Genomic DNA, 21,002 nt, shown 5'->3' on the forward strand with positions numbered 1-21,002 from the left:
CATTTTCCGGTCGGGTGATTATTAACCGAGTTATTGCCCTTTGATTATCCTAAAAAAGTGTACTGTAATATATTCTTGTTCAGAGTATTTCTCAGTACCACTGGTTCTTCATAGGAGACTCAATTATTATGAGTAGATGCGCACATTATCTTCATTTTCCGGTCGAATGATTTGCCACCATGTTATTGCCCTTTGACTAATTAACAGTAGTATACTATAGTACAATTCTTGTACGGAGTATTTCTCAGCAGTCATTAGCCCGAACCTAGCGAAACTTCATAGGAAGCTTCACTATTAAGAGGAAATGCGCATATAATCTTTTTGTTTGGGTCGGTTGAGGTTTCGCTCAGTTATTGCCCTTTGATTATTAAGCAATAGTATACTATAGTACAGTTCTTGTCTGGATCATTTCTCAGGAAACATTGGTAAGAGTTTAGCCATACTTCTTAGGAAAGCTCATCATCACTAGGAGATGCGTAAATCTTGGTGTTCCGGGTCGGATGGTTTTCACATAGTTATTGCCCTAGATTATTAAACAATGATAACCTATAGCAAAATACTTGTCTTGAATATTTCCCAGCGACCATCATAATCGGGAGTATTTCACAGCTACTACTGCCAAATTCAGAAAATGCTTCACTCTCTAGAGGTGATGTGCATATTTTCCTTATTGTCCGTTTGAATGATCGCCCTTTGATTATTCAATACATGTATTAGTAAACCAGTAAAATTACACTTTTGTTCTTTTCATTAGCAATTTTCGAGGAGCATTCATCGGTTTTACCGATATCTTCTTGTTTATATTTATCTATTATCGCGTGAAACACCACAACATTTTGGTATATTTTGTTGCAGTTTTCAAACTAGCCATCGCGTTTCAACAAGAAAAGAAAACGCATATTCATATGTTTCTCTTTTTATAATGAATTTTACCCGAGGGCATCACATTAAAATGGGAAAGCTAAAATTGGGAAATCTTGCCTTCAGATATATAGGGGTCAGTATGATAAAGGGGGTGGGGTGGGCGAGGCGTTAGCCGAGTATCGCTATCTATCATACTGTTTCAGAATAAATCTTTGTTGCTTGTTGCAGAACGTCGCTAAACCAGGTGTAGTAAGTTATGTACTGCATCTTAGTTTGAACGGCAGCAGAAACAAGTTTAACTATATTTACATGCCTACTCCTACCAAAATGTCTCCTCAAGAATTTCTGATCAGAGGATTAATGATTGGCGTGAAATTATAATAACATGGAATGCCAGAGAGTTACAGATAGCTTCTTTTGATTAGCTTTTAATAGCCCTATCAAATTACCAGCAGCATTCTCCACAGTCAGTTTTTTAGCTCTTGATAGCCCTGTGTCCGTCGTCCGTCGTCGTCCGTCGTCAACTATTTGACTGTTAACACGATAGAGGTAACAATTTTAATCCAAGCTTAATGAAACTCGGTCGGAATGTTACCCTCTATAAAATCTTGGACGAATTCGATATAGGATTATCTGGGGTCAAAAACTATGTCACTAGGTCAAATCAAGGAAAAAACTTGTTAACACTGCAGAGGCCACATTTATGACAATAACTCTATGAAACTTGGTCAGAATTTTAAGCTTTAGATCAAGTTCAAATCTTGGTCAGTTGGGGTCAAAAATTAGGTCACCAGGTCAAATCAAGGAAAAGCTAGTTAACACTCTAAAGGCCACATTTAAAACTTATCTTCAAGAATCTTAGTCGGAATATTATTCATGATGATTTTTAGGTCAAGTTCCAATCTGGGTTAGGTGGGTTCAAAAACTAGGTCACCAGGTCAAATCTAAGTAAAAGCTAGTTAACACTCTAGAGGCCACATTAATAACCATAGCTATATCAAACTTTGTCAGAATTTTAATCTTGATGATGTCCAGGTCATTTTTGAGTCGGCTAAAAGCTGAAAGCGTTTGACGAGTCCTTGCTATCGCCCGATTTCTCATTCTCATTAAATGGCCTCACAACACAGCGAAGTTCTATTAGATTGTCTCTAATTTCAAAGAGTTCATTGATCGGATAAAGTTCAGTTATGTCAATCCCATTTGCTATGACCAATATACGATGTAATCTGTCAAATCTATGACTTGTAATTGTGCAATACTCAAATAAAGCCACGTATTTTCTTCCGCGATAACTCATTAAGCATAAACACGCATAACGATTCTGCGGATTTGGTAATACATTTGCGCATATGATTAGGTGACTAATTTTATGCCCTCTTGTCACAAATAGCAAATATGAGTCACAAATCAAATAAACTGCATATTAACTATTAGCCAATTATCCATTTGTTACCTGTCCTTTTCAAAAATTTAAACTTAAATCATTGCGCAAATAACAAATTTATGCGCTGTGCGTTTATGAATTGGCAGCTTACAAGCTGCGTAACATCAGCGAAAGACAAAATATAGTTCCCGTACATACTGCTATATTTTATTGAGTCGGTACTCTGAAAGCATGAATTCTCTTACCAAAGTTTACACTCGATGAAATTAATTATGACAGCTTCATTTAATGACCCGAAAAGTATTGCAGTACGTTAATTCTCCGCGAGAACTAATTACATCTGGACACTTCGCGAACACGCGTGGCCTGTTTATAACAACGCTTCTACGACTTTGCGTGGGTTGCATTTTGCAGTCAGTAAGCGGATAAATTATCGGGAAAAGAAGCTCTTACTGGTTTGTTTAATTACTACTGATTTTAAAAATGATTTTATTTCTTATTTTTCGAGAAATAAACAAATCGGCGAAACATTAAATTGTATTTTCTTGTAGTTTTTGAAATCGAAAGTAGATCGTCTATGTTTGGCTGCTTTCACGAAACGAAACAACTTTTTTATGAAAAGATTTAAATAAGAGGTAATTTAACCGTAAACTTCAATGTCAGATACTGCCAATTGCTGCTAAATGTCTTCGTATCATCACAATTTGTAAAATATATTGTTGAAACTGGAGAAAAGTGTAATCGTATCCGGATATAATATTTTGGGTAAATATCGAGCTGTGTTATGAAATTTTAAGAAAAAAACTAAAAACAAACTGAAACTGGTAGACTATACTGTCAGTACATCAATCTTTAGCCGACTCAGGCCCTTCAGGCCTTTGATTATTTCTGCGAACCACTCTTCAATTTTAGAGAAATATATTGGGTTTAAATACTTGTATAATGTCAATCAAAGTTTTACTAGGCATCGACTGAATGTTTATTTCATTTATTGTAACAACATCTCTGTTTAGTTGGGGGAAAATACTAAACACAAACATAAACTGGTAGACTATACTACCAGTACATCAATCATTAGCCGACTCTCAGGCCCTTCAGGCCTTTGATTAAATCTAGTTTAGATGGAGTCAAAAACTAGGTCACCAGGTCAAATCAAAGGGAAAGCTTGTTAACACTCAAGAAGCCACATTTATGACCACATCTTAATGAGACTTAGTTAGAATGTTAATCTTGATAATGTTTAGGTCAAGATCAAATCTGGGTCAGGTGGGTCAAAAACTAGGTCACCGGGTCAAATCAAAGGAAAAGCTGATTAACACTCGAGAGGCCACTTTATGACCATATCTTAATAAAACTTGGTCAGAATGTTAATCTTAATGATCTTTAGGTCAAGTTCAAATCAGGTTCAGGTGGGGTCAAAAACTAGGTCACCAGGTCAAATTAAAGGGAAAAAAATAACACACTAGGGGCCACATTTATGACAATATCTCTATGAAACGTTTTCAGAATGTTAATCTTGATGATCTTAGGTCAAGTTCGAATCTTTGTCAGGTGGAGTCAAAAACTAGATAACCAGGTCAAATTAAAGGAAAATCTAGTTAACATTCTAGAGGTCACATTAATAACCATAGCTCTATGAAACCTAGTCAGAATGTTAATCTTGATGATGTTAAGGTGAAGTTTAAATCTGGGCCAGTGGGGTCAAAACTTAGGTCACAAGGTCATACCAAAAGAAAAGTTTGTTTACTCGCTGGAGGCTACATTTATGAATGTATCGTCGTGAAACTTGGTCAGAAAGTTAACCTTGATGATTTTTAGGTCAAGTTCGAATCTGGGTCATGTGGAATGTGACCTACCGACCTACTTTCTTGTTTCTTAAGATACAGCCTTGAAATTTTGATGACCTGTTTAGTTTTGCACACCGATCTTACAACTGACTTTTAGTGACTATGAATATGACCTACTGACCTACTTACTTGTTTTTAGCTCACCCTGAGTCAAAGGCTCAGGGTGAGCTATTGTGATCGCTCACCGTCCGGCGTCCGTGCGTCGTCCGTCCACACATTCCTTTAAACAGCATCTCATTCTAAACAACCAGTATAATTTTGATGAAACTTCACAGGGATGTTCCTTTCGTGATCCTCATTAATTTTGTTTTCAAAGAATTGAATTCCATACAGAACTCTGGTTGCCATGGTATCAAAAAGGAAAAATTCTTCTCGAACAATATAGGGCTTTGATATTTGGTATGTTGCATTATCTAATGGTACTCTACCAAGTTTGTTCAAATCATCCCCCTAGGGTCAAATATGATCTAGTCCCAGGAGTCACATGGTTTACATAGACTTATATAGGGACAAACTTTGAAAATTTTCTTGTCCAGAACGACAAGGTGTAGAGCCTAACTATTTGACATGTGATATCATCTAATGGTCTTCTATAAATATTGTTCAAATTATGTCCCCGGGGTGAAAAGAGGCCCCGCCCCGGGGGTCCCAAGTTTTACATAGACATCTTCTTGTCTAAAACCATAAGACCTAGGCCTTTGATATTTGGTATGTAGCATTGCCTTGTGGCCCTCTACCAAAATTGTTAAAATTATGCCCCTGGAAAGAAAAGAGGCTGCACCCCGGGGGTCCCAAGTTTTACATAGACTTATATAGGAAAAAACTTTTAAAAGTCTTCTTGTCTGAAACCACAAGGCCTAGGCCTTTGATGTTTGGTTTGTAGCATTGTTTTGTAGTCCTGTACCAAGATTGTTCAAATTATGCACATGGGGTGAAAAGAGGCCACGCCCCGGGGAACCCAAATTTTACATAGACTTATAAAGGAATGTTTTTAAAAGATCTTCTTTTCTGAAACTGCAAGGCCTAGGCTTCTGATATTTTGTAAAGAGGCCCTTCCCTGGGGGTCCCAAGATTTACATGGACTCACATAGGAAAACATTTCAATAATCTTCTTGATTGAAAGTTTAATGTCTAAGCTTTTGATATTTGGTATGTAGCATTGCCTAGTGGCTGTCTAACAAGGTTGTTCAAATTATACTCCTTGGGTGAAAAGAGTCCCCGCCCCGAGTGTCACTCAGTTTTTATATGCGTCAAATAGGAAAAAACACTACAAAATTATCTGATCATATTTCCTAGGCTGTTTAATTATAATTACCTGATGACCCCAAGTAATTAGGGGTTATTTAACTGTAACCATGACCTATTGACCTACTTTCTTGTTTTTGAGACATATTCAGTTTTGCACACCGATCTTAAAACTGTTTTTCAGAGACCATGAATGTGACCTACTGACCTACTTTCTTGTTTTTTTAAGATACAGCCTTGAAATTTGTATGACATTTACAGTATTGCAGACTGATCTTAAAACTGAATTTCACTGAACAAGAATGTGACCTGCTGACCTACCTTCTTGTTTTTAAGGTACAGTTCTGAAATTATGATGACATGTACAGTTTTGAGTACCGATCTTAAAACTGACTTTCAGTGACCATAAATGTAACCTTCTGAGCTACTTTCTTAAGATTGCTGTGAATATTGTTTTTGTGTCTTACAAAATGACGGGGCGCTGTACTTTCTTTGTTTACCTTTTCAACAAGCGCATCGTGATCCAGATTTTGTCCCAGTTTTATCGCCATTTTCACGCATAATTCTGTCTGACAATCTGTATTACCGATTTCTATAGATCATATAATGTCTTAGCTTCATTTTGAGACCAATTTCAGCTTTTAACTCACTTGTTTTATCGAGTTATACGAGTTTCAAGCAGACCGCGCTATCCTGCACGTTGTGTATTCTTGCACCGTGTGACGTCATAGTGTACTAGGTCGCGCGCCCTTATTCTATTTACGTCCACTCAGCATCTTCTTGTAAACAGTAGCTCTAGAAGGCTTAAACCGGCTACTACACTGAAAATGTACACTCATATTGAGGTTAAGACCCATTTTAATTAATTAAACATTTAACCTGTCACTGATCCTAGATCTTTACCCATTTTTATATAAATCTAGTTTATTTATTATAAGGTTTAACCCGCTTTTGGAACTTGACCAGATCTGGAAGTTGACCAGATCTTGACTTGACCGTTCCGGTCAAATACGATTTTCTACCTTATCCTTCATTTTATATATAACTGGTATGCTTGAAACTCGGACGTGTATGTATTTATATTGAAAACCGACATCGATAATGCACAATCTGGTTTAACCAGATTCTTTTATAAATAGTTTAACCGTCTGTTGTGATATGAAATTATAAAGGTGTACATTAGACCTTTAATAAAATAGATAGAACTGGACACATCTTTCTTGTCTCTGTAGATTAGAAACGAACCCAATTGCCTATTATGTTGTTACCCCTATTAAACGCCTGACAAGCTTAAGCCTTTTTAAATCCTGACTCATAGAAAAGAGAACATCATTCTCATTTTAGGGGACACAACAATATTTTAGCATCAGTTTGACATTTGAAACATGTAGTAGCTCATGTCACTTAGGTTAGCAATCCAGGGCCATCATGAACCTCTTGTTTTTAAGGCGAACATTAGGTCAGTTATATATGTTTATAGAATTCATTGCAAGAAAATAACAAATTGCTTCAAGAAAAAGATAAATTATTGTATTACTAAAAATGTATTTTGAATGCTTAGGAAATTAAACACACTTGGAATTCAAGCTGAGCATATGAAGTTAAACAATTTAATGTGTATCACTATTAAAAGAAACAATTAGCAGTCCATATAAGAGCTATAGTAAAAAGGCCCAGTAACACTTTGGAGGTAACAATTACAAGTAGCATTTATTTTACCAAGAAAGTTATCTTTCCAATGGAATTGGCCTTTTTTGCTCAGACAATAATCCTAGTGTTGCTTTATAAGTTGAAACTATACACCGGAAATATAGCACAGTATTTTTTCAATGACATTGCAAGAAAAGAGAAAAATGTCTTTTGTTAACTGTTTTCCAAGAAAATACTAAAAGTTCACAGAAAGATATGTTTATAACTTAACTAACAACAACAAATAATGTTCTGTAAGTTAATTCTAAGTGTTACTGGACCTTTAACAAACAAAACAATCATGTCAAGATATTACTTTGTAATAGTAATCAACAAAAAAGCATGTTGTAAAGAAGTGGAGAACAAACATTTATAGACAAATTACAGCATAAGACTAAGTTCTTGTATGCCTCCAATACCAATATAATTTGATTAGACGCTAAGTTAATAACTACTACATGTAGTTGCTTTTCCAGTATTTTCTTTGAAAGCTACATTAAAAAATAGTCATGTCATAAAACTGGTGGATATTGGAACATACTCTCATCAGTATGTAAATATCGCGGTACTGTAAGTAGAACTGTCAGTATATCAGGTTTAATTTTTAGTGTCTATTGCAATTCTTATTTACAGTCAAACCTGTATAAAAGACTACTTTTGAATAAAGACCACAACTACAAAACCTGTCGTCAACGGTCACCATTTTTAACTCATTTTTTTTTATTTCACAACATATAAGTGTACTAGAAAATGATAATGAAAAAAATCCATGACACATTAATATTATCTAAAAAAAATCTGGGCACTTATGCACTTAAAAGAAAAGAAAACCCCTAGTCAGGTTTGCTTAGTATTGTTAAAGCAAAGACTGAAAAAAGATAAATTGCAATTAAAGAATTTTTCCATATTCTTCGGTTTTGGGGTATTGATTCACTAAAAACTGGAAGCTTTTAAACTTTGCAAGTTACTGCTATCTGTATCATCTTATATTTTATTATATATCATATAATTTGTTAGCTAAGTTGAATATATTTGAAAGATTTTCTAAATTTAAATCAATATTTAATAGAATGATAAAATATTTTAGTTAAAGATAAACACGGCACATTTTTAACGTAAGTATTGTACAGTTTATCTGACCTGTCAAAACATGTTTCTGGCTTCCATGTTAATCTTATACAGGCGTGACTAGAATATAATGAAAGCCGGGAACATGCTTTGGCAGGTCAAAATAATTGTACAATATATTTGAAATATCTGCTGAATGAATAGGAAAATAGTATATTGTTTTACTTTGTTAGTTTTTAACTATTTGTGATTTGTAATATTATCGTTTGATATTAATAATACTATTTTACTTTGTTCGTTTCCTATTTTTACAATTCATATTTTGGTATTTTCGTATGTAATAATTTTCATTTAAGATGGCGAATGAGACAGATCCTATGATTGGGGTTGGAAGTGAAACAGAGAATAGTCATGAAATGCACACGGTATGAATATTACGACGAAATAGTCATCATCATTTCTCCTCTCAGTAAAATAATATACTTATTACACGTGCACAGTGCAAGATGGCCCATTTCGATATCTCATTCAATTGCAAAGTTAACAACACTCTACAAAATGTATGAATTAATTGTTGAAATGCCACACCCCATTTTAGCTTAGTAAAATATTTAGCAACTGAAAAAAATGCTACAACAGTTGTAGCATCAACATATTCACATGAATCTAATGTAATAGAATTATCAATTTCCATATTAGATCGAAGAAAACGTTACAAAGAATACAGAAGAACGACAAGCCTCAAATGGTGCTAAGTATGTCTCTTCTTTAATACAAGTTTTTAGCTCGACTATTCGAAGAATAAGTAGAGCTATCCTACTCACCACGGCGTCGGCGTCGGCGTCGGCGTCGGCGTCACACCTTGGTTAAGTTTTTCGTACCAGTCCATATTTTGACAAAGTCTTTTGAGATAAAGCTTTGAAACTTTCAACACTTGTTTACCATCACCATGGCCAGTTATAGGAAAGAGTACATAACTCCATCAAGGATTTTGGCTGAATTATGGCCCCTTTCGACTTAGAAATCTTGGTTAAGTTTTTCGTACCAGTTCATATTTTGACAAAGTCTTTTGAGATAAAGCTTTGAAACTTTCAACACTTGTTTACCATCACCATGTCCAGTTATAGGCAAGAGCACATAAGTCCATCAAGGATTTTGGCTGAATTATGGCCCTTTTTGACTTAGAAATCTGGGTTAATATTTCGTACCAGTTGATATTTTGATAAAGTCTTTTGAGATAAAGCTTTGAAACTTTAAACACCTATTTACCATCACCATATCCAGTTATAGGCAAGAGTACATAACTCCATCAAGGATTTTGGCTGAATTATGGCCCCTTTTGACTTAGAAATCTTGGTTAAGTTTTCCGTACCAGTTCATATTTTTTGTAAAGTGTTTGACATATGGCTTTGAAACTTTTATCACTTGTTAAGTATAATAGTCTCTATCTGTAGGAAAGAGTACATAACTCTGTCATCTATTTTGGCTGAATTATGGCCCTTTTTGGACTTCAAAATTGGTTCTGTTTTCATACAAGTCCACGTTTTGTCAAAACTATTTGACATATGGCTTTTAAACTTTGAACACTTGTTTATCATTATGATTTCCATCTGTAGGCAAGAGTACATAACTATTTTGACTGAATTATGGCCCTTTTTGGACTTTGAAATTGGTTCATACATTGCCATTTAGTGCAAGACTTATCGAAATCAAAGAAATACAGGAACATTGTTTGTCTAATCTATTTATTTCTTTTGTCTGAATATCTGTGGAAATATTTTGACCCCATTCTTCAATCAATTCTTCGAATAGTCGAGCGCGCTGTCATCAGACAGCTCTTGTTACATTATATATTATAACATGTATATTATCATCTCTATCCGTATTTCATATGCTATATATTTTATGTTTAGTTTGTCTTAAAAAACATTTAAATACTTACTGTGGCACTACGTGTGGTGACGTCAGGACCCCTTGCACACTGCACACATAATTCCAACTGATACAAAAACGCATCTATCTAGCTGACTTAAGGAAGGTCGGCGGTTCTGCCCAGGTGCACGCCCGTGATGATATAATGCCCGGAGCGGGATCTGAGGTCTTCCTCCACCACGAAAAGCTGGAAAGTCACCATATGACTTGAAATCGTGTCGGTGTGACGTTAAAATAGAGAAAAGTGGAAATATCACAGGTCGCTCAACACGACAAAAACGAAAATGTTGCAGGCTCGGTTTGATTGAGCCTGTTAAACCGAACCAAAGCTTAAAGTTTTGCCACTGGACATTTGAATGTGACTCACCACTGTGTTCTTTTATTTGTTTGTTTAATCTTTGTTGTTATTATGTTTTACTTTCTCTGTGCATGTTTGTGTATAGTTTGGCGATGTGCTCATCCATGTATTCATTGCTGTAAGGTGTCGGCATGTTTAGGCTGTCTTCTTTCCACTTAACTTTGGTATTGAATCTTAGGCTTTGTTTGATATATTTCTGTAATTTTGAATATCAATCGTGTATTGCTTTGAACATCGCAGTTCTGTATGGATTCATATTTCGCTCTACTAAAAATCATTGAAATATATTTTTATCTTTATTTACAAGTGTTAGATACCATCCATAACCAAGGTCTTCGCATTGCTCTTGGTGCATTCCGAACATCGCCAGTGGAAAGTTTATATGCTGAAGCAAACGAACCCTCTCTTTACACACACCGAGAAAAACTTTCATTGCAATATGCTTTAAGAGTGGCTGCCGACAAATCCAATCCTGCTCATGAAATTATTTTTAAACCTAAGTACTCCGATTCATATGAGGAAAAACCAAAACAAATCAAACCGTTTGGATTTCGCATAAAATCTTCTATGAATGAAACTGACTTTGAAATCGTTGGTATTAAAGAAAACTCAATTCCAGATACAGCACCATGCCCCTTTTCGATTTGAAAACTGCCTTTAGAAAGTCTGAAACAAACCCTGAAATATTCAAGTCCAAATATCATGAAATCAAGTCAACTTACAAGGTTCAAAAGATGAATCAAAGATTGGCTGTGCTGCTGTCAGTCTCATTCATCAATCAAAATTACGTTTGCCAAATAATGCAACAATATTTTCAGCCGAGGCCAAAGCTATTGGTTTAGCTCTAAATTTTATATCAAAGAATAGCGAAGACAAATTTATTATCTTTTCCGACTCGCTTTCTGTTTTACAGTCAATTCACAACCGAAATATGGAAAATCCATTCATTCAAAATATTCTTCTCAGGGTTCATGAACTATCTTTAAAAAAAGTCTATCATATTTTGTTGGATTCCCAGTCATGTTGGTATTCATGGAAACGAGGATGCTGATATTGCAGCAGATAAGTCCCTTTCATTATCACAATCTAATTTAAAATTACCACATACCGATTTTAAGCCGAATATAAACAAATACATTTTATCTAAATGGCAATCGTCATGGAACAATGCTTCAATTAACTTCATGATATTAAACCTGCTCTAGGGGAATGGCACCAAGGGAACAGATCTGGTCGCAGGGAGGAAGTTGTTCTTTCTCGCTGTCGAATAGGTCATACCCGTTTGACTCATTCTTATCTTTTGAATAAATAAGATCAACCCGAATGTATACCATGTGAAACACCGCTAACTATTAAACATATTTTTAATCGACTGTGGGGACTTTGCTACACAACGCAGTACATATTATATTCAATCTTTGAAAGTGTTATTTGAAAACGTTTCAGTCGGAAATATTTTATCGTTTTAAAAGCAGATAGGAATATATCAAAAAATCTAACATTTCATATTTTTATTTACATCTTGCAATATTATTATGTTTGCAGCTGATATTTTCACACATACGTATATACATTTTACATAATTGATTTTAGATATGCTTTACATTTTTTACATGGATGTTTTTAGAAATGTTTTACATTATTCATAGTGTTCTTTACATTTTTACATGGATGTTTTTAGGTATGCTTTACATTTTAAAATCAATGTTTATGCTTTACAGTTGGCGCTTGCAATATGACTTCTTCTCGGCGATATATGACCATTTTGTATCGATTCGCCGTAAAACCCAACTCACTCACTATCAGTCATAAGGCTTAATGCAAGATTTCACTATTGAAATACTTAAGTGTTTTACTTTATTCTTGCAAACTGTTGACCTAATACTTGTACGCAAAACACACTTACAATCTTTATCAATCAAAGTCGCAAAAACAGTTACCTAGATTAACGAGAATCTCTCATTTACATAAAACATCGACTGTCATTCCTAACATTCTATCCTTTCTTTTCTTATGATGTTGTTTCTTTATACTTTCGGCGTCGTGGTTGTTCTTGTTTTCAGTTACTTGGTTTTCTACATTTGATAAACACAAAGGTAAATCATTACACCGCCAATATTGATACTTGCTACCATCTAATAGACAGTCTATGTTGAAATTTAATGCTTCATCGATAATTACTGCCATTTTATCTATGCTGAAATCTGATGCAACATGTCTAACTGACGGTCTATGTTGGTCTTGAATGCAATTGTTACATTGATAATTATTGTCATATAATCGACAGTATTTTTTGGAATCTCATGAAACATTGATAATATCTGCCATCTAATAGAAATGCTGTAATGGAATCAAATGCAACATCGATGGTTGGTGCATACTACAGGCTATGTCAGAATCTAATGTAACATCAATAACTATACCCGTTTAATATAAGTCTGTGTTGGAATCTAATGCAACATCGATTATTGCCGCAATCTAATGCTACCGGCTTCTTGTGATGAAGTTTTTTCTGTGTACAGAATATACCAAAGAATACAAAGTAACGTTTGTGTTTTAAGTAGTTTGCATAAAATCACTTTTCCATTTAGTATGATTCTTTTTTTTTTTGTAATTTCAGCTACATTCTAGATTGTGTGAAAAAGAGTCCAATAGATATAGACACACTGAAAGAGTTCATTAAATCTGGTGCAGATGTAAATTCTTAGTAGGTATTCTTTCGAGTTTAGAAAATGCTAATTTATCTTTCTACCGCATCAAACTTTTATTGAAGTTGCTTCGATTTATTTTCTTAAGTTACATACCATCGTGTTCCATAAACACTTGTAAAAAGTGTAAAATACCCGTGCTAATAATCAATACTGTCGAAATTTAACAAGAATACAAATCAAAAATATAAAATTTGATTACCGTCTTACGATTTTATATTCATTGCAGCGACAAGAATGACAAGAGAACGGCTTTGCATGAGGCTGCCTTGAAAGGAGAAGAAGAAGTTGTCGATTTGTTGCTGAAAGCCGGAGCTCATATTAAATTTAAGTGAGACTTCCGCTTGTTTTACGCATACTTATTAATAATAAGTAAATCTGTGAGAAGTTCCCTTTGAAGTATGAAATTCAACAAGGCAAAGAAATAGAGCACAATCGGTTTGACTGAGGAAATGAAATTTTCATAATCTCATGCATCCGCCTCAGCAACAGGCACTTTGTTTTAAAGTAATACTTAATGGTCTCAAACGACAAGAAACAAAATAATTCTGAATGAAAAACTTACTTGATACATTTAGGTTTCGTAGGAAATCTTTATCTAAATTTATTCGAAACTATTTATCTTGTTAACATTCAAAATGAAACTTTTACGACTTCCAAAAGTAATAAATTATTCCTCCAATATCCGATAGAATTATTTTTTCTTGTTTGACAGAGATACCGGTGAAAATACTGCACTACATTTTGCTGTACAAAGTGGTTCGGAAAAAGCCTGTATGTATTCAACGTCTCTCCCCCAAGGGTAGAAATAAATAGATAGCCGTTCACTATGACACAATAAATTTTACCAATGCTATTCTCTTATGCGCCTGTGGAGTATACCCGCCCGCTTACTCATAGGAGACGTGTACGTCGGGCGCGAGTTCGATCGGCGGCGTATGTTACTGCGATTGAAATTTTGGAATCATTCGCTAGTCTGGTTTCATTAATTGGGCAATTTCAAATTTTTTAAACCAACTGCTTATTACTCCTCGTTACATGACGTCTGTTGAAAAAGCGTTAACACACACACAGTAGCTAGTTAGAATGTGTTGGTTAAACGTTCGGAGTCCGAGTATCATCTTCTGCAGATGTATCAGAAATTTGAAAGCAAGAACTTTTTCTGTATAAAATATGTACCTTCACACTACAATGATCTGAACAAAGGAATGCCAGTTATATTTAGAAAGTTGAATAGATAAGAATCCAGGACCCTTTAAGGTTTAACTGCGTCTTACAGCATGAATCTTTCAATAACCGTGGTTCCACAATGCAATCCAATAAAATACTAAAAACAGATTTTATTGCATAAAAATATGGAATATAGTTTAAAATTGTTTAAGAATATACCAGTATAATTTCTTAATGAAGATGTATCAGAAATTATGTAACAGAAATTTCTTCTAACAAAAATTTTGTACCTTTCAACATACATAAATGTATTGACAAAAGATAGCAATTGACCACATATATATATTTATTTAGTGATAATAAGCATAAAACAAGTGACGCCGTTTTACAGTAGTTATCCATTTAGTTTCACAATTGGATGTTCGGTCCTCCGTAGCATTGTAAGTCAATGTAACCGTGATGTTTTGAATTCCAGAATAATGACGATGACGTCGATAAAAACGTTCATTTCTATTTGCATAAATTCGGAAGTTTTATAGTTTTGACATTTTTTATAAATACCAACAAATAGTTTTATATGAAATCAAAAAAATTATGTGATTTCTTCTATTGCAAAAGCAATTTTTTCACTGTTGTCATCAACATAAATATACATGTTTTAAGTATTGTGAAATTTAAATTTTTTACTACAAACAATACCTTTAATTTTTATGTTTTTTGCCAGTTTTAGATTTATAAGTTTTCTAAGAAATAAGGATATTACTTTTATAAGTAACAATATATCATTTTAATCTTTACTTGGTTTTTGCAAACATGGTCCCCCGTCGACGTTAGTCAAATGTATACCGTCTATATTGATACGGAACCATTTGAGATGACGTTCTAAAAGAGTCATTGATGTGTTTATGTTTCGTTAATTTTTGCTGATTTTCTGAATATTTTTATAAATTATGCATAAATAAAGTAGTTTTCTATAAAGTTACAAAACAATTTTGTTTGTTCAGTGCAATATCTAATTTATACACTTAGCAACAGAAAAAATTATCAATTTTTTAATTTACACTTGAAAAAATGTGATGGATTCACTGAAACACAAAAATCTAGGTAACATTTTACTCGACATAGGTGGATTGTTGATACGCCAATCAGTCCAAAAATAGTTCATGTTTTAAGACTAGAGGATATAGCGTAGTAAACAATAATCATCACTGAGGTGTCAAGGTAAAACGTTGTTTTATTGAGAAAGGCTCGTTGACGTTTAAAAGGACACAGAGTATTATATTGATATGAACCAATGCAAATACAGAATGCCTAAAACTAGATTACATCAAAATTGTTTGTTTATAAACTTGTAATTGGAAAGATTTGAAACATTGTGAAATTCATTACTAGCGTAATATGTTTTGAAATGGTATGTTATAAAGGGTAAATTTGTTTCCCTTTACAATAGTTTTGTAATATTATTGTTAAACGATGCAATTCTAAACAGTTTGTAATGCAGTTGAACGAATTATATTACAATAATCCTTAAAAATCTATCTACTGGTAACATTTATTCATTTCCAGTATGAACACAATTTTCACAAGCTTCAATTATATAATTTCCGTTAAACTTTAGGAAAATTGTCCGTTATATAGTTGGAGAAACTGGTCGTGATTGCTTGCTTAGACTGCTTCGAAACAATACTGGAAAGACATTCAGCACGCCTTTTCGTGTACTCATAGAAAAGATGCCAGGTAACTGTTCATTTTCTCTTGTCCATACATTAAATTTTACGAGATGTATTGAAATAAAAAACAGCTCAATAAATATTTAATAGTCACATACTTTAAATAATATCATAACATTCTATGTCGCCTTTGTGGAAGCATTTAACCAATAATTGTGTATGCTCCTGATATAAACAGTTATTTGGTGGACAGGGAAAGTTATTGCGGCCCAGCAATAGTATCGATTTATCGTTCAAGTAGAAAAATACACATGAAGGACAAGCACTAGCATTCAAAATGAACGCAGCCTCCCGAAACAAAACCTCAAAACAGCGCCTGTTTGTGTGTTCAAAAGATAGATTACACATAAACCGTCTGACTTAGTAAAACAAATAGAAATCAAAGACAATACAAACACATTAAGGAAAAGTGGGACAGCGTCACGGAACTGTCAGTCGCAAATTCACCACTCAGGAGCTTAAAACGGCTTATTGCGCGCAAACCTTCACTCGTTATCCTAACCATGTTCCAAATTTACATTAACAGTGTAAATAAAAGTTATCCCCGCCAGGTAATTCCTCCACGTGGTTATTATTAGTTACACTGCTTGACGGTGACAGGATACGGGATATACGCTGTCGAGGAAATCCATATCAGGCGAGAGCGAAGCTCGAGCCTGATATAGATTTCCTCGACAGCGTATATCCCGTATTTTGTCACCAACAAGCTGTGTAACGATTTATCTTGCCGACTACCCTTTACTTACATGCTATAATCAACACATTTTGTAAATTAACAAAGCTACTTACAGTGCAGACTTGAATCCTACAATCATTTGTTTGGTCATCATGTTTTGTTTATAGTTGATTTATACCAGCCATAAAATGCACAATGACCTGTGTTTTGGTTAAATCACAAAACACAAAAGCTCATTTACACAGGTTATGAACTGGTTTAGATCAGAAGCACTAAAAATCTTCTTGTTCCATCCCTTCGAAAGTCACCAGATTTCACGTTGTCACAAATGTCTTGATAGTTCGGCTTTCATCCCGTTTCCTGTTAGATCATTTATCTTGCACGTAGATTAAATGATCCCAAAACAAACTGCTGAGTAACAAATATGTCAATTCCTTTATTTTACGATGATTTAACTTAAAAGAAGATTTCAACGTCCGTGTATCCCATACAGAGTTATTACGCTTTTACGGTTAACTTTCGCAAACTTCAAGAGCCTAAACTTAAGTAGAATGAAATCGGCAATAAAACACTAAATTTACTCTCAGAAACGATACTATCGCTGGAGCTAATAAATAATCTGACTTGATTCAAATACGCCAGCAGTGTGGCAGCCATTTTGTTTTAATCAAAATTCATATCTGAAATATACTAGCAGGATATGGAATATATCCTGTCTCCACGTGACGTCTATTGACCAATAGAAATGCAAGAAACATGTAGGAGGCAAGATAATGGTAACTAACGGCACAGAAATATTCGTTTAAAATGTATATTAAACATAAAGCACCGACGACACAATCAAAGAGGAAACTATCAAAGAGTGAAATACAAACATATGTAAAATATTTTCGCAGATTATGACAGCGGTAGCCCTGTTGAAGGAGATTTTTGGTAATATACTGATTGTGTTCATTAAAACTTTCAGCATGTCTACATGCTTCAGAAAATCTGATTAATTGAGAAATATAGACCCCATAAAATATTGCGCGTAGTACATCTATATGAGGGAAATTAGCATTACCAGGATCACAATGATCTTTCTTATCATAATTTTTTGTATCTATAACATGATTAGATATATAGATAATTAAATCCTAAAAAGAAGCAACAATATCCGAACAGTTTGTTTCATTCAGCATGAGCTCCCGGGGATAAATGATATCAATGATTTGAGGAAAAACAACGGAATATGCATTATATTAAACATTTCATCCAGATAGCGTGGTTTAATGCACACCTATATACATTTAGCCAATTGATACCTTTTCTTTATACACTTGGCGATATATTGTACTTTGAGACTTAAAATGCATTCGAGGTTTTTTAAGTATAAACAGCAAAAATAAATATTGATAACAATAATATTTATTGTATTTTTATGGCATAAGAGATTGCAATGGAGGTGATGAATAAATGTATTACAAGGAAAGGGAGGGAGATAACTTTTCATTATGAACTCTTGGACGACACTTATTTTCTGAAGTACTGGCCGCCGTACCATGATGATTACCCGTCTACCTGGGAGCACCATTTATTGAAAGGTGGGTTTGTTGAAGTTCTGTCAAGTTATGTGCGCAATATGATTTTATCAAATATAAATAATAAAGACATAAGTAATGAAGGTATAAGTAATAAAGACATAAGTAATGAAGGTATAAGTAATATAGATATAATGTGAATATATAGCAATTATGCCTGCTAGAATAAATGCAGATGAATTAATTTTAGGGGAAAAAATCTTATTCAAATGTACTAATGCATATATCAGCTATGAAGTTGCATCCGTTATAATGCCGCCTGTTTCTCGCAATTTTTAATGTTACATTCCATACCGTTTTATCCGTTGTTTATTATTATTTTTCCCTGAAAAAGGCAGAGCCCAAACGTTGGAATATAGGTAAATTGTAAATTGACTGCGTGTTTGGTTTTTAACCACAGTATGGTGAATTAATTTTGAAATACTCAGTTGCCTCACTTTTTAAAGCTTTTCAAACTTTTTTGAAGTCTGTTGATAAAGAATAAAAGGAAGCGAGCAAAATAATAGCTGATTCTGTTTAGAAACATTTATTAGAGGTAATAAAATGGATATCAGTCCTCCATCCAAGAACTTCTTTAAAAGGAAAACGATCATAGAACAAAATTGAATGCACTCGATGACCCGTTGGAACAAAAATAATAACAATGCTGAGTCAAAGTACGGTCATCATTTTTGCGACCACCTCAAGGAACGTAAGACCGTTGTTGTGAAAATTAATGTGATGTGTAAGAAGACCCTTTGAAAACATACCAGTGCGAAATTTTCTTAGGCGGAAGCCAGTTTTAAAAATCTGCCCAGACAATTTTAGCAGGGAAATATCTGCCTAAAACTTACGTCGAGGAAATTGATTATCAGGAAAAAATCCACCTTTAGAAATTCTTAACAGGCAAAATGTCTGCTTAAGAAAAAACATTTGGTTAATGGAAGTATTTAGAAAATACAAGGTTCAATGCTACAATTGCATTTCCTACTAGGGACATTAAGTATTAGTCAGTCGTCTCGTTCAGTATCAGAACAGACGTAAATACTATGAAATAGGATTTTCCTGCCCATGGTTTGTGCTTTTTTAGCTCGACTGTACGAAGTATAAGGAGAGCTATCCTACTCGACCCGGCGTCGGCGTCTTTCCGCGTCCCACCTTGGTTAAGGAGGTAGGTTACCTTCATATTTGTATGTGCGCATGTCTAACCGGAAGCTAACGTGACGATTTACGACGACGTTTACGACAAACTAAATGTGTTTGTATATTCATTCTTCTGAAAACAAATCATGAACCTGTCTTCGATCTGATGCTTTATGGTTTAATAATGCAGAAATAATGAATAAATTGCCGCAGAAACGCTTCAAAACAATGTTTTCTTAAAGTGACGTCATTGACGTCATGACGTTACGCGTCAGTTACCGCGCAAAATGAATAGCTTTTAACTTGAAAGTATGTAATTCTGTGCATTTTCTTTATTTTAACTATTTTCAAATAACCATTATTTGTTGAATTATTTGTTATGAGTCTTTTACTCTGAATAATAATCAATATTTTGCTTCTTTTATGTAGTTATATTGAAACGTTATGCGGAATGTAAGAAAATGGATGATAGTAACCAATGTTATTTGGAATATAGTTGGGTGAAAGGTTACTTGTAACGGCCATTTTCAAATGAAAAATCTAGCAGTTTGATTTGTAATACCTATTTTTCAGGTTCCGTTGATAAATTGTTACTTATATACTAAAACTAAGATCTAAAATTGTTCAAATTTCAGTAGAAAATGATGGTTTCTTGAATTTAATTGATGTTACCATGGAAACGAAGCCCGTGACCTATGTATCTAAATGTAAAATTCGAAAGCGTTGACACTGGTCTATTTAAGAAACACAGCTTCAGCTTTTTATTTTCATTTCAACAATATCCATGAGAATAATAGCAGCATGCTGAACGATTTTTCCATGCAAAATGCCAGACGAGGGGTACTGCTGTAAGTATTCTAAGCTGTGAAATTTGTTTGAATAAATGCAAATAACACGAAAATATAACTTACGTTAGAAATAATATGTTTTAAAGCTATATTAACTAGAAAGATAATCTTATTCAATTTTTTTTGTAAGAAATTACAACAAAAAGCAAGATATAAGCTATTTTAAACATCACTGTTGCCATGGTTACTGTAAACTTTAAGAAAAAGAGGGTACCATGTAAAGTGCTTGGTATTTTGCTAATAATATTTCCCAAATATTCCATGTTGGTCATTAACAGAATGGCACTGAAGCCGTCGAAAACCCCTATTTTTATACATAGTTGTTTAAAAATGAGAGAAAATGCGTTACCATGGAAACACGAGCCCCGCGACATATACATTTAAAGCTTATATTAAAAAGCTAACGTGCATACTAGTAAAATTATCAATTACGCAGACTTCTACGGATATCAATGAAACTGAAATACACTGAAAAGTGTTAAATATCCGTATTTTCCTTCTTCTTTCAATATGAAATACCTTTGGAGGGTCATGTTCTTCAAACCTGGATAAAAATTGAACTTGAAGGGACAGAGACAAACGAAATTGAGATTGTAACACTTAAAACTTCATATTACACGAAATACAAAAAAAATGCTGCGGTTCAACTAATTTTAATTTACCCTTGTAACAAGGTAACCTACCTCCTTAAAGTTTTTTCACACTTTCTCTTTTTTCAACTTTTCTCTGTAATTACTGAATGGATTTGTTTCAAACTTGATATAGTAATTCCTCATCATCA

At 34.0% G+C, this 21,002-nt stretch overlaps 2 protein-coding genes across 4 annotated transcripts in view; both read left to right on the top strand.

The window, feature by feature from the left end:
* The window catches only part of LOC123556074 (uncharacterized), a 41,188-nt gene extending 27,287 nt beyond the window's left edge, over window positions 1-13,901 (top strand). Inside the window, exons 2-6 of the mRNA XM_053548949.1 lie at window positions 8,454-8,522; window positions 8,797-8,852; window positions 13,008-13,094; window positions 13,325-13,426; window positions 13,811-13,901. Coding sequence (XP_053404924.1) covers window positions 8,454-8,522; window positions 8,797-8,852; window positions 13,008-13,094; window positions 13,325-13,426; window positions 13,811-13,901 — 405 coding nt within the window. The remainder of the gene's footprint in view (window positions 1-8,453; window positions 8,523-8,796; window positions 8,853-13,007; window positions 13,095-13,324; window positions 13,427-13,810) is intronic.
* A 1,951-nt stretch (window positions 13,902-15,852) lies between these two features.
* The window catches only part of LOC123555026 (transient receptor potential cation channel subfamily A member 1 homolog), a 35,349-nt gene continuing 30,199 nt past the window's right edge, over window positions 15,853-21,002 (top strand). The window contains exons 1-2 of one of the 3 annotated variants that reach the window (XM_053547513.1): window positions 15,863-16,002; window positions 18,102-18,254. In XM_053547513.1, the coding sequence (XP_053403488.1) occupies window positions 15,996-16,002; window positions 18,102-18,254 (160 nt within the window). In that variant the 5' untranslated portion in view covers window positions 15,863-15,995. Of the gene's footprint in view, window positions 16,003-18,101; window positions 18,255-21,002 lie in introns of those variants that run through there. The other 2 variants (XM_053547514.1, XM_053547515.1) reach the window with 2 other exon arrangements.

This window comes from Mercenaria mercenaria, chromosome 7 (genome assembly GCF_021730395.1).
Source record: "Mercenaria mercenaria strain notata chromosome 7, MADL_Memer_1, whole genome shotgun sequence".
NCBI classification, from domain to species: Eukaryota; Metazoa; Mollusca; class Bivalvia; order Venerida; family Veneridae; genus Mercenaria; species Mercenaria mercenaria.